Below are 15,577 nucleotides of genomic sequence, written 5' to 3' on the forward strand. Positions count from 1 at the left end.
AAGCTGCCAACTATAATGTCCTCCTGCACCGTTAGGCAAATAGTTTGTTTCCTCCACAGGAGACAGATCAATACTTGAGAAACAAAAACAAAACCAAGAAAAGCTAAAAGCTTAGTCATGTAAATCAGGGTGGAGGAAAAATGAAAGAAAACTCCTCATTGGCATTCTACAACTTCTGCAGACCCCCATGGCCCATTAGCTAATTTCTATTAAAACACACAGCTCTAGAATAATAAAATGCCAGTGGCACATTTCTAAAGGTTTGTGGCAACTGAAGTAAACATGTGCCTGTTCCCAGGACACCAAGAGACAGAAAATTAACCAGAGGTTAACTGGGTCATTAGCTAGAGCACAATATAGGTCACTGCAGATTTAATTTAGTTTGTATTCAGCTAAAGAATCAAATACAGCAACCAGTTCTCACAGCAGGAAAACAAGTAACTTACCAGCATGTTAACGTATCTTGGATACCAAGGTACCAAGTGTGTCATTATGATTCATACCACTTGTAACTAATTTCACATTATTTTGATGAAACAAAGTACAGTGTATAGACACACACATACAATTAAATGGTTCTAAACGCAAGTATGCAAACACACACAAATACCGGATACTTAACTTTGTATACAGTCTGCTTTTTTGCTGTTCCCCCCCCCCCCCCTTTTTTTTTTTTTACACTGGAAAAATAAAATATTTAAATAAGCTTTCCCTCACATAACAGGGCTGGCAAGCAAGTAATACATAAGTCTAAAAAATGTTACATGGGTTAAGAAAAAGACCAAACTTTAAGTTTTAATGACAGCTTGATCAGAACCTAAATAATACATAAGTAACTATTTTACCTCAATAGTCATTCATGAACAAAATACCTCATTAGCTGTAACAGGAATCCAACAGATGTCCTGGTTTGAGCCGGGATAGGCCAATTTTCTTTCTACCGATTTTTTTTTTCCTTCATTGAACTCTCTTTTAAGCAGCACTCTCTCCCTGTTCTCTCCTCTCCTTTCCCTACCTGGGTGGGTGGGGATGAAAAGCATTGTTGTCATTGGTTTAATTGCCGATCCTGAGCCAAGCCATGACAATAGCTCAAACACTGCAAGAATTGGCAATATTAAGCAAATTAAAACATTTAGGACCAGTTTGTATACAGCAGATTTGCACTATTTTAGAAAAGTATGCACTAAAGAAGAGGGTTCAGAAAGACTGCATGGTTTATCAAGAAAGCTGTAGCTACATCAGATTTAATTAAGAGACTACTACTAACTTGGTCTGTTAAAAGTGCTAAAACATAATCTGGACAATTTCTTCAAAATATTGTAGACATTTTTTAAGTGTTTACATTTCCTTTCTTCTATCTTTGCTCTCAGTAAAAATCATGTTAAATTCAGAGGACATTATTGCAGTTCAGTGCACCATAACATGCTCTACTGCAGCTTCCCAAAATCTGAACAATCTGAACAACACTCCATCTACGGTTGGCATTGCTTACAACATACCTAGAGAAACAAAAGGTGCACTTCATGGTTTGAGTGCAGGAGTTTTAACTTACAGCAGGTGGTTCTGACAGGGAGAACAATGCTAAAATAAGGAACTGCATATGACATATCTTAAACCTTAATTTTTCCACCTGTGTCCCAGTATATAAGCTTTCAAAGGTATAAACAGAGCAGTTTTGTTTTTCTTATGAATGGTTAGATTAAAATTTGAGCAATTAATTACTTGGGGCTTTTCCTTCCCTGCCTTGGTAATATTAAAATTGCCTAAGATGCGTGTTTTCAGTGACAACATTTCAATCCTCAGACTAAAGATTAATAATGTATCACGCATGCTGATGGATGCATCATTCATGAGAAACACAAACAGCAAGTTCTATTTAAAGCTCTGTATGGCCATGAATAGAACACTAAGATGTACACATTGGAAGGCAGAAAGCAAAAGATACCATTTACTAGAAAAAAACCTGCCTGTATACGGATGTGAGATCATGTTTTGCACAACAAAATGTCTGTGCAGCTAATAAATTAACAAACCACTGCTCAAAAAAATAAAGCTGTCAAGCAATAGTCCAGTATTAGACAGCAGCCACACTTAGTGCCAGAGAGGTTTGCATATCACTGCAAATGCAGACTGCATTGCAGTTTGGTGATTTTCTTAAAGCCCTACCCGCTAAGAATTAACCAAGATGTAATTACACTGATCTTAGGAATCACATAATTCTATCTTGCACAGCTGTCCAAAAGGCTCAAAAATTTGTACCTAAACAGCTTGAAGAACTAAAGCAAAATACCACAATCTGGTTTTGCACTTAAGTATAACAGATTTCCAAACAAATATGTTTATTCACTTCTTTTTTTTTTTTTTTTTTAAGCAGGTTGATCAGAGAGGTAAGCACCTGCATAGGAGCTTGTAAACCTAGCACTTCTCCACTTCTTGCAGAGCTCAGGATTTCTCTTGCCGAAACTTACGTTAATAACTTTTTTTTTTTAATCAATAAAATCAGTTTAGTTAAACTAAGTTCTGTAGTATTGTCCATTCTAGCTTCACAACCATGTGAATATATGTCTCCAGCACAGCATGTCTAGAGGAGATGATATGAACAGTAATAGCATTTAGACATCAGAAGTTCCACTAGTCAAATCACCCTATACAACAGGGGTTTTCACACCATATGGTTTAGTGTCATTGTTTGCAGTTTGTTTTTCTCCCTCCTCCAACAGATGATTTTAAATGTTTGGTAATATCTAAAATTTATAGCCAACTAAATTACATTATGTTTCTGAGCCACTTATCTATAATATCGTGGTATATCGGTCTGTAAAATTAAGTTTACAAAAAGGCTTTCTGGGAAATGAGTTTATTAACTGCTTCAGTTCTTTGCCTAATAACAGTCAAAAAATCCTTACCATATTCCAGCTGAACAAAATCATCTTCACAATATACTAAACACATGCATAGGTCATCAGATAAGCAAATTTAATTGCTGTTTCATCTGAATACAAAGTTTAGATGGGACTTGAAACAGTTTTAAATTAACAAGTCTTTCTTCCTTAAAAAAAACACTACATCACAGAGAATCTTTAAGATTCTTCCTTCATTGGAAATGTTTTCTTTCAATGAGCCATTTCTGACTAAGAATTCACTCTTTTTCAGCTGCTACCCTTTTTTTTTTTCCTTCCTAAATAAACCTTACTCTAATCACAGTTAACCAACTACCTTTAAGTTAGTTTTCTTCATATCACCTTAATGATCCATACTCATGAAGGACTCACAACTATGAACTATCACCCAGAAGGAAGCTTCAGGAGTCTTTGTGACTAGCACAACCCAATAAAAGATTGCTAAAAGGGTAATACAGGTTCAGTTTAGTGAAAATATACATTTTTAGGCAAAGAAAAATCAATCAAGGATTACTGATTGAAACAGTGTAGGCAGAGTACAACTTGCCAAACTTGACGAGCCAGAAGGACTTCTCAGTAGCCTACCTCTATGTTTTTGTTCTTCTTACACACTTCAGTGCCTACTGTTGCCTGCTACCAGAGATAAGGCTTGACAGATCTTTGTGACTGCCTTGCTGCAAGAAGTCTCTCCAGTACTATTTTTACTTTTTAGATTCCTAAACAGGTCTTTTTTTAAGTAGACCAGTATATGACAAGCTATTTTCCAATTTATGTTGAAGCAAACTGAAGCACTCCGTTGCTCAATTTATGTTACCAACACTTTCAGTATACGCATACTATTGCTTACAGAACCACACCAAAACAGTCTTGAAACAGTTATGCAACATCATTGCCCTGTTTAGTAAGGCAGAAACAGATAATGTTCCCCCCCATCCCCAACTATGTAAATTTGAATGCAGCATACCACAGCAGCCTAGCTACCCTCTTCTTTGACTGTCATTTAAGGAGCCCGATTACTTAGAATAACTTGTCTTGTGTAACCATGTCTAAAAAACCAAAGGCAAATGAAGTAACTCAAGTAGAAGTCTAAACCTTGACACACCAGAACTCACAGTGAATCATATCGTATTGAAAGCGATTTTTATCTCAGCTTTGTTTTCTGCAACTTACGCGCCAAAAATAGGATTGCTGTAATCTAGTAATCAAATCCTACTTTAAAACAAAATTACAAGTTCATATCTGCAGTAAGTAGTTTCACCTTGAAACTCTATTTAAGGCTCCTACCACAAAGAACAGCTGACATCTCAGATGTTTCCACTTTAAGTGCAATAACTTTTGTATCAGTGGTTTCTACAGAACACATGCTTACAAAGGAAAGAGGGTAATAGAAAAAGTTCAACATTTTTTTCTTCAACAAGTGTTAATATAATGGAACAAGTAAACTTGGACTACTTCCTTCAGCACACAATGCAACACTGAAGATACATTTAAGCAAGTCTGACAGTTATTCTTCCTAAGGCTACTGTAAGAGAAAGTGAGATAACTCTTGCCAAGACTGAGCAGCAGCAACAGAAACTGGGATCAAAGGTTCAGAGGAAGTTACTGCCTCGCTGCTGGTCTTTCCCTCTGTGTCAGCCAAACACAGAAGGTGAATACAACAAACAACTTGAACAGTTCTGCAGTGTCATGGACTACTCTAGGTTGTAACCTTTCCAGAGGTAGCCTGAGTTCACTCAAAACTAAATTAAGTCTAATTCATAGAGTACAATATTTTTACCTTTTTTTTTTTTCTCCTCTCCCACAGATGATGATACATTCTTTCTGATTGATTCCTCTACTGGAAACATTTCTTCAGCTTGTCAGAATAGTGAAGTGCTGGATTACACAATACAATTTTCAGGGAAGCTGACATATGCTCAAACATTTCATTATAATTGACTTGGACTTAACAAGCTTAGTTTGTGTTGTGCAAAATAAATCAAACCAAGACAGATAATTTTCTCCTAGCATATAAGGGATGGGGAGAAGGAGAAATCAAGAGTATAGAAACTGGCATATTGTGGTTCATTGTTTCAAAATTCTGATCTGCAAATTAGTTTAGCTAAAAATTGGTTGTCATCAGCAAAAAAAAAAAAAAAAAAAAAAAAAAAAGTGTGATCAATAGTCAAAGGAACTAAGTCACCAAGACAAATCACCAGAATGTATTTTTTTTAAATCAAACTTCTGGAATGCATTTTAAAGAGAGACCTGAAGTCTGAAAGCCATTTAACTGTCTTTATCTATGAAGCTTTCAACTATTATTTCAGTTTCAGGCTGTGTTGGGTTTTTTTAATTCAGAAGTGTAACTAGAATTTCACTTATTACTACATCACATAACTCCTGTATTCCTTAGGATTTGTGATGTTTGTGCTAGACACCAGTGTCAAAAATGTACTTTAATTTATATGGTTGATGAATACATGTCTATAAGGTCAAACAAAAGGAAATCAGAAAAATCAGGACCTTGGTTTAGGTTTTAAATTAACATTACTTTCCAAGAGTTTGGAGACCATCAGATAGAGAAAAAGAAATCAGCTTCTTAGTTCATTAGACTGAACCAACTGAACCATTTCCAATCAAAATTATTCCATTAGTCAATTCCAAGATTTTAGTCACACCCTGTTTCTATTGCACACTGCACGTCAATAATTTAAAGCATGGATCACTGTTCATTAGACAGACTCATGTTTCATTACTCAGCACTGAATAGATCTAGAGAGGCTTCCTCAAGAAACTGTCCAATCCTTGTTCTCAGGCACCCTGGCCCCTTTTTGTGACCTATTTTTTAATGCTCCAGCGGTTTCAAACCTCTTTCAGAAATATATTCCATATTTGCAAACAACAAACTCGTCTAACTATCTAGTCTTAACCAAACAAGAAACAGAGATTCACTAGAGATTGTCTTCAAAAGTATTCACAAATACTAAAAACATTTTAAAAAAATATTACTCTAGTAGACTAGAAGGTTGAAGAAAATAAAAGTGGCTTAATTTTGAAATGTCATTTGGACACCTAATTCAACTCCCTTCAAATGTTTAAAGAGAAATATCAAAATATATTTATTAAGTGTACAAAACCACATTAATTTTGTAAGAGCTAATTCCAACAGTGCAGAGAATCTTCAAAACCCAGGCTACCTGCCTCCACAGCCCACAGCTCAGTTTAGAGATACCTAAACTAGCTCAAAGTAATTTGACTACTTAAGCACTACAGTTTGCCAAACAAGGTAAATGCAGAGCCCTGCTCAGGTCACTAACACAGGTACACCACTTCCAGTACTCCAAGAATCTCTTCTGGAGCTAGCTTAGTTGGAGTGCATTATGCTGTACCTCTGGGGATCCATAGGCTAGATGGGTAAGAGTATCCAAGTATCCAAGGCCAGATTCCCAGGAGCAGCCAAGCCATGTTGGGGGCAGAGCACAAAAAATAGCAGGGGGAAACAATGAAACTGGAAATAGTGCCAATATCCTCCTTCCCATTAATCAGACTTTTTAGCAGACAGCATCACCAAAACATAGTTTTTTTATCCATTCCCTAAGATCCTCCAATGCATCTGTGGCAAGTCAGGAGACAGAATCTGAGGCAGTAGATGGGGATGTTGCATTAGATCTGCACTGGAGATTTTTCTATGCAAGAGAACTCTGCTTTTCTTGCCTTAAAGCAAAATAGGAATGGCAGGAGACTAGAAATAGCCAAGAAACCGTCCTAGAGGTAATTATTTTAGAAGTATATGAATAATAGAGAATTCAAGAATCAGACAACTGTCACTCTTATTTCAGTCAAGTTCTGCTGCTGGCTCTGAAATCACCCTAACAAACCCAAGTAAAAGTATCAGTGACGAGAAGAAAAAAGCCTTGCTGTTCAGCATGAGGCTTGAAACAGTGATAAGAAATGCCTACCTTACAACACACTAGGACCAAAGACTTTAGGCAAGGAATGCCTAACCTAGAACTCTAGAAGTTTTGAGTCCCACTTCCTAATGGACTTCATGTTTCTAAATTTTAATAGAACTGTTATTTTAATTGCTTGCAACATATTCATTCTTCCAAAGATTAGCAAAAAGTTTTGAAGCTTCTGAAAGTTATTTTTATCATTTTGAAAGGGGCAATAACTACCAAGTCTGCCTGGTTCTTTTTACACTGCAATATTAAAAGCAGGATGAACTCACAATTTAGTTTTACTGTTTAATAGCACAGCAACTCCACCTTTAATGTGATAAACAGGAGCTAGTAGCTTTGGGATTATCATTAGGCATTACCAATAGCAGATATCTCCCATAGCCTAATTAGTAACAGATAAACATAACTTTATTTAATAACAGGTTAATAAATGGCTGAAGTACCATACTCAGTCACATTTTAAAATATTGGTGCAGAAGCCAGAAAACCTACTCATGAATTGCACTAAGTAATAAACTACTGCAAAGGTATCAAATAGTTGAAGATGTTCTGAAGCTGGTGATGTTAGTACTCTAGCCTGACACTACCAATCCTTATACAGTTACAGGCAGGAAGAGCAAAAAAAGTCACAAGAATCATCTGAACTTAGATTAATCCTATCCCTAAAGACATGGTAAATGCATTTATCAGTTAATATGTTTGTATTACATGTGCTCATCTGACAGAAAGGGAATTACTATGTGAGCCCCTACTTTAATCTCTTAACAGCCCATTTTAAAAGTGACCTAAAGCTGTTAATAAGAAAAACAGGCAAAATCATCCAGAAGATTATAGAAGGAGTTGAGACTACAGCACTCTTCTACAGTGCATTACTAGAGTACTTGCTTAACAAAAGCAGGACAAATCACAATTCAACAGCACTGCCTGAAATAAAAGACATCAAGATACGCATTAAGTATGTAAAATAATCTCCAGCATTCTTTATGAATGTGAAAAAAACAATTAATTCTTCATTGCTTAGAGGGGAACATTTTTGTCTTGCCAGAGGACAGATTCCCAAAGAATGATATTTACATTTTCCTACAACCTGTAATTTTCTCATTTATCATTTGTCAAGGCCCAAAGACCTTTTACTGCACACAGAATGTTTGTCTATGTTTAACGACCCCTTTACTAAACAAATGTCACAGTCTGAATGAGGAAATTAGTTAATATTGCTGATGTTGCTAATTTAACACCATTAATGTCACACTGTAAACAGCTAGAGAACATACAGGGTCTTGTATCCTAGCTAAGCTCTACTGGCTCCAAGACCATTCTCCAGCAGACAACACCAAAAAGATAACCCATGCAAATACCACATGCAAGGAATTTCAATAAAAATTGTAAAGATTGCTTTGATTCTGTAGTTAGACTACCAGAAAAGTGGGACTAAAAACAGATTATTTGCCAGATATTTAGAGGCACTAATTGGAACTCACTTATCTGTACTCTTATAGCTGCTTCCACTTTCATCAGACTGTCAGGACTTGGAGCAGTCAGCAAAGAATCCAAGTGGATTACACAAACCATTGCATCACAGTATTTCTAGATGTACAAGGTCCAAAGATTTACCCAATAAACTAGATGGCACAAGACACATTGCAGTGCTGTCTTCAGTTGCAGATATGCCTTTCCACCCTTCTCTATGCACAGCTGAGTTACAGTTTGTAAAGCCATTTGTCTCCACACATATTATCCACAAAAAAGAGCTTTCTAAGAGCAGAATCGTTTATTTTTCTCTAAGCCACTGAAGTTTTCCACACACTTCCTCTGACAGAGAAAGGATGGCATAAAGGAGTCAGATTCTTTAGAAAGTGCTTCAAATGCAGCCAGTACCAGAACACAGTGGAAAATAAAACATAATTAAGACTAAAATGTAAATAATTTTGAACAGAATTAATAATACACAAACACAATTGTGAATGGAATGTACCCAAAAATAAGGGTGGAGGAAGGGAATTGACAAGTGATTCAGTTGCAATCACAGGAGCTAGCAGCTCCGGGATTATCATTAGGGATTATCAATAACAGGTATTTCCCACAGCCTAATTAGTAACAGATAAATATATCTTTATTTAATACCAGGTTAATAAATCTGAACAATACAGTCAGCAATACAGCTGGCGTGTTGTTCTTTCCCTATACAAAGGCACAAGATGTATGCTGGTTGCAAGACAACAGGGACAGTGAAAACCGCTGATGAATTTGACTCACTGTGTAGTAAAGTTAAGAGGGGATTAGATTTCACCCCGTTTTGCTCACAGAAGTAGACCCCACATAGCTTCACTTTTTGTAATACCTTCAAACCACAGTGAAATCTCTTAACTCAAACACAAGATCACATTAAAACAACCTGAACAGCTTCTTCAGAAAACCATCAACTGAGGTCTGAGCCAAAGAAAGCAAACAGTCCATTAGGATGCCAATCTAGTTTAGTACTAGTTTTTTCTTATCATGTACCTTTCTCTGAGACTGCCTTTTATCTCTCCCAAAGTAATAAATCTCTAGACACACTCATATTCCCAAAAACTGATGCTCAAGGCACATGACACAACTGGCACAGTGAGATTTGAAAGTCTACAGTGTATTAAAAAAGATTTCAAATGCCAGCATAATGAAAGAATAAGGTTTCTAACACAGCACAATTTAGAAACAGTCTGCACCTTAACAAGATCGCAGTTTGGTTCATAAAAATATATACATACAAAATCCCCACTTCCTCAAACACTTGAGATATTTCTTCAGGTTCCTAAGACAATCAAGGCAAAAGCAGTAAGTTCGAGCAAGAAAAAAAAAAAGCCCTGAGTTTTCCATGTATACCCCTATTTAAGTTTTACTTTATCTCAACCATTATGCAGTTTTTCCACAATACAATAATATTATTTCCTGGCTCGAGTTCGGTAATGTAAACTGGATGGTACTAGATTAGTCATAAGTGACATTAGTCATAAGTGCTGTATAGATCTCATTCAGCTTTGCAGACAGTTTCACTTGAACAAAGTTTCCTAGATTCTGCTGTTGGACCTTTCAAACTACTTAGTTTTCTTTAGTGTCATTCTATTCTGAGCATCAAAGCAAATCACCTCCCACAGTCAAAGTGCAGAAAGAAGACATTCATTACACTTCAGTTGGAAATTTTGCTCACCAAGAATTGGAAAATAAGAACACAGATACACATTGCTGTATTTTTTACACATATATACATACACGCAGATGTTAGGTCTAGATTAAACTGCCAAACTACTGCATTTGCTTTAAAGAAAAGCCTTACCCAAGTGTATACACAACTGTGCTAATGTATAAAACAGAAGTTTGCATTTCACTGTAATACACATCACTGGAGACACTAGCATGCAGAGATCACAAATCTGTGCACGAGGGATCCCAGGGCAGCTGCACAATACCAGCATACATTTCATATAATCTGAGAACAAGAGAAATCAAGTACCACTCCTTGCAAGAGGGAAGATAAAAATTTCTGTTTACTGAGACATTCTTAGTGCCTCAGAAGCAACACTTCTTCAAATGCTGCTTCTTGCTGAAGACCTTTTACACTTGCAGCATCTGTATTTGTAAAAAGGCAGTTATAGCTAGTACTGAGACTAGTTCAAAGTAACATTCTGATGGAATGTAGAAATATTTTTTTGAAACATCTTTTCTCCTCCTACAGAGGTCAAGGGCTAATTAGTTGAACTCCACCTTTGTCAAAGTTGTATTGTAATTACACAACTTCTCTTCATGCAGCATTTGGGTGAGGGATGATGTGGTAGGAGAAGCAGTTAACTGACAACAAGTTATATTGAGAAATTCAGACAATTTCCAAAAGTTAAACCAAAATCCAAGTCTATTAGAGGCTAATACTAATACTGGGCAGGGCGGAGAAGCTGAATTTGAAAGCCAAACAAACTGAACTCCACTCATTGCAGCTTTTCAGCTTTCAAATTCAATAATGGCTTGTATTAGAACAGACTCAAAAACATGAGCATACTGGACATTCATTTTTATACTGGAAATGCAGACCTGTATCTCATTCTCCAAAATGTCCACACCAGTCTAAGAAACTGTCCTGGCATAACTATAAAAGTGATAATGTGTTATGTCAAGGATACTGGAAGAGGCAATTTGAAAGGCAGGCCTTAACTCCTCTTCATGAAAGCTGGCAAAGGCACAGAACATTCTTCATAGAAGAATTATTTCATCAGTGTTTTTAACTAGAAGTCCCTAATGGGTTTGTAGCAGTCCTCGACCTTACTTTTATTCTATTCTGAATTTCATGGTGAGGCTACATCTTCAGGTGGTGAGGAAAGGATCTTTGAGAGCAAAAGGAGAAAAAAAAATAAAGTAACATCTCTCTGAGGGTGTACAAATTATTTTAATCATTCTATGCTATCTCAAAGTCAGATGTTTAGAATTCAAATTAATTACCATTTTGGTGGGAAAATAAGATATAAATTCACACCCTTTCCAAGTGGTGGAGTTAACTGACATACCAGATAGATTTTCTATCATCTCAGAAATACACATCTACTATTACACAGCACGAGTGTTTCTTTATGCCATCATCTTCTTTCCCATTTACAATACAGAAGGGTCTTATTTATATACCTAAATCAGTTATATTTGCAAATTTTATATCACCAAGTCTATTTGAACTTCTGGTTTTGTAGATAAGCAGCCATAATTCTTCCTACCTGGGACGCTCATAAAAGATTTTTTAACAAGTCACAACAGCAGAACACAGACTTGCTTAAAAACTAAATATACAGAGCAAGACAAAGCATCATCTATTCCTACTTTATATTTTATTTAATGAAATAACATTAGCTACTTCAGAAGAAAACATACAGAAATTTTCCTATCCATTTAGAAGAAATTATGGAGGATGTGGTACTGAAAAATCAATCTAATGAAGATGGTTTTATACAGTAAGGGCGAACACTTTCAGTAGGAAATTACATGAAATAAGACTCCTTGGAATCTAAAGCAGCAAAAAAAGAGTTATTTACCCGAAACAAGGACAACAACAAGATGTTTTTGCAAATATCAAAGTTTAGAAAAATAAATAATTCAATTAAATACTTTGAGATTAATACTATATTATCTGAATAAGAATAAAACAAACACACACAAAACTATCCACATTCAAACCCAGAACATCTATTGTAGGAAAATCCCACCATGCAAGGAACCTTGCCTTGAAGGGTTGTGTGTGCTGAAGAGAGTCTAGAGTTCACCTGAACTCCTTAACACAGATTATAAAATAAAGCTGTCCTCTTGACACAAATATTTCGAGTGTTTTCCGAAACCTCTCATATTCCATACCTCCACCCCCCCAAAATCAAGCAGAACAGCCAAGGTAAAAGTGAGAAAGATGGTAGAGGGGTAATTTTTTTTTGAACAGCACACTTCAAGTTTCACTGCTGCAGGACATGTCATGAAATGCAAGAATCAATCCCATTCTATGAACAGGATTGACTCAAGAGGACTCCCCTATGATGTTCAAACAACACAACATCCTTATCTGTTTTACTTCCATACAATAAGAAACTGAAGAACTGAACATTAGCAGGCATAAACTATAGAAGGATAACTCTACTTAAAACTCATTAAAACGACATTGGGAAAGGAGAAAGGGAAGGAGACATAACTGGTTAAGTGTACAGCTAGCACTAAAACAACTACTCCTGTTGCATTCTTTGGAGAATTCTTAACTACAAATTACATTATACTGTAGCGCATAAGTAGTGCTAGTGCTTCTTAACGCATGGTCCAGAACATCTCTCACATGCATAGAGCATAAAAGCTATTGAGCTGCAGATGAATTTTGGAACACAGCTGACACCTAACCAGTTAAAGGGCTTTTCACAACTACTGACTGACAGCACAAGAACACATTCACCACTGATAGTAAAAACATTACTTGTTGCCACGGTAAAAGTGAAGAAAAAACATCATAGTTTCGTCGAAATTTTCTGGTTTTATTCTATTGAACTCAACATTAGTCACAGAAAAGCAAGAGTGATATATGCATTCATTCACGTTTGCAGGTTGGCAAAAGCCAGGTAGAGGACACCTGGACCTCTGCATGGTTTCACATCCATACATAAGGCTTCAAGGGAGAACAACAGAAAAATATATAAGCTAATTAGAGACCTACTCACAACTCTACCACGTCTATGTCTGGAGCCCTGCAGTGCTCTTCAACAGCTCTGGACTAGGAACCAGAAGTTTTTAGCACAGCGCCTGTTATTTTCCAGCTCAGCCGCAGCCTCACTGCATGACCTTGGGCAAGTCTCTTCCCCCGCATCTCAGCTCCTCACCTGCCAGTCTCCCCCTCCGCAGAGCACAGAGGATGAGAACCCGGTAATTATTCACCACAGGCGACTCTGCACCGTCAGAGGTGGAATAAAAGTGAGTGGGAGGGCAAACAGAGGGGGGTTTTCCTCACAGGTGATAAAAATCTCCTCGATAGTGATTCAACCTCCCGCCTGGAAGAGGATCTCCCCCACACGCTTTCCCCCGTTTCCCTCCTGTACGGGTTAAACCGGAGGAGAAGCTCCGTCTCGCCCGCTTCAAGCGCGAACAGCCGCCGGGGCAGCCGAGCCCGCCCGGGCCTCCCGCCCCCACAGCCAGAGCCCTCCCGGCGGCCCCAGCCCGGCTGCGCACGGGGGCGGCGTTACTTACCGCACCCGCCAGGCGGAAAACTCGCAGGTGGCCCGGAGCCGCCGGCACATCAACGGCTGACAGGCGACCTCCGCCCCGGGAAGCCGCTCGCCTCAGCGCCCGAGCGGGAAGCCGGCCGGCGGGAGCGGGGGGCGCTCCGGCCGCGCTCGCCCTCCCTGCGCGAGGCCGACTCCCTTCCCGCCCTTCCTCCCGCCCGGCTCGCGCGCCGGCCAATGCAGGCCGCGGCGAGGAGCCGGCTTTAACCATCTGTTGCGAGGCGCCTCCTCCAAGCGCTGCCGCCTCCTTTGCCGGGGGGCTCCCTCCCGAGCACGCTGCCGAGGAGGTGGGAAGCCAAGAGAAAGCTTTAGCCTCTCCCCACACCCCCACCCCCAGCAGCTCTTCGCCCTCCGCGCTCTCAGGGGTCGCGGCTTTCACGCGCCTCCCTTCCCCCACTCACCTCAGGATCGTCGCCTTCCTCCCCTCGCCCCCCCAGGGCCGGCGCCCCCTCACCTCAGCGCTCTCCTCACTGCGCACTCTGCCCCTTTCCCCTCACAGCACCTCTCAGCTTCCCCCCCCCTGCCTGGTGGGCTCTGTCCCGCCAGCCCCGCCGCCGCTGTGGGGTGAGAGAAGAGGAGCCCGTCCTGGGGTGCCCTGAGGAGGCTGAGCCCCCCGTTAGGAGCGCCAGGTGGGGCAGCGAGGGCGTTGGGGGGGGGGGGGGAGGAGGGTGTCAGGCAGGGAAAAATGAAGTGAATGTGTGATCTAATCCCCCTCAGGTGGTGGGGATAAACTCCTGACCTGATAAAACTTCAGTACTTCCCACTTTAATAATCGGGGGTTCTCCACACGGGGTGCCAGGAGGCTGGTATTGCAGGGAGAAATGCGCCTCATCCTGCTTCAGTGGGCATAAAGCAGGGATAAAAATCTGTCTACGTTTAGCCTTCCTAGACATCTCCTCTGGAGAAGCTGTTCCAAAAGAGTAAAAAGTCTCACTATTTAATGATTTGGAGTTTCAGCCTGTCGCATTCCTCATTGGAAGGTTTTTCTATGAACATGAGGACAGCCTAGGCACAGAGTCCCTTATTGATATGCACAGCGTGCCTATTTCAATGCCAGATGATAGCAGTAATGTTTGCAGTGCATGCGTAAACTTCCCTCAAACCAGAAGCATAGTTCCTGCTATGCTTCTCTCTATTGATATTTTCCTTGTTACAGACCTCCCTGATCATGCTTTTTAATCAGGTCCCTACATTTTCAGTTGAGTCTCCACAGAAAATCCAGGGAATGAGAAACTAACTTTATTCCAGAAAGTTCCAGGGTAATATTTTTAGAGATGTTTCAAAAAAATGATGCAAATTCTTTTCAACTTTCAACAACTTGAAGTCCACAAAACAGTTTTGAGGTGCATGCTCTGGAAAGAAAAAAAAATTATATTTGTTTCATGTGTTAGCAGAGTTCTAAATGAACTTTTGACATTTTTTTAAACTGTCAGATTCTTATTTCTCACCAGAACGGTGTAATGAAATTATAGGTTTAAAAACCAGAGTATGAATCAGATAGGATTTGAAATACATCATGAAAAATTTAAGGTTATCTTTTCTCATTGACATATATGATATCTGTAGTTGGGTAGTCTTGTAATTAAATTAATTATAGGTCCTTTTATTATTAAAAAAAATTTATTTATGGAAATAAAGTCAACCACCTGTATTCCATACCACTGCTCTTATAAGATGGCTTGTAAATGGTAAAATACGCTACTGCAAATAGACAGTTTTAAAGATGGGATACATTTTTAACTCACTAGAAAAGCTTCATCTATGTTTTAAATTAGCTCAGCACCCCTGGGATTTATCTTAGTACTACAAAAAAGTCTCAAAAATACTCAAATTATTTTGATTTTTCTTATGAGCCTCCAGGTGGATTAAATTTTGCCCTCATGTATGCATGTAGAATTCCTATAAATCTGAAGGGATAATTTGTCATTACAAGATATTTTTAAGGAATGGTTTCTATATATTTATAATTACTAGAATG

At 38.7% G+C, this 15,577-nt stretch overlaps 1 protein-coding gene across 4 annotated transcripts in view; it reads right to left on the reverse strand.

Annotated features, from left to right (window-relative positions):
- The window catches only part of SULF2 (sulfatase 2), a 123,965-nt gene extending 110,306 nt beyond the window's left edge, over positions 1 to 13,659 (reverse strand). For 2 of the 4 annotated variants that reach the window (XM_051633222.1, XM_051633221.1), the window contains exon 1: positions 13,565 to 13,659. In XM_051633222.1, the coding sequence (XP_051489182.1) occupies positions 13,565 to 13,614 (50 nt within the window). In that variant the 5' untranslated portion in view covers positions 13,615 to 13,659. The remainder of the gene's footprint in view (positions 1 to 13,564) is intronic. The other 2 variants (XM_051633217.1, XM_051633219.1) reach the window with 2 other exon arrangements.
- Positions 13,660 to 15,577: the final 1,918 nt, after the last annotated feature.

Source organism: Apus apus, chromosome 15 (assembly GCF_020740795.1).
Source record: "Apus apus isolate bApuApu2 chromosome 15, bApuApu2.pri.cur, whole genome shotgun sequence".
In the NCBI taxonomy this organism is placed as follows: Eukaryota; Metazoa; Chordata; class Aves; order Apodiformes; family Apodidae; genus Apus; species Apus apus.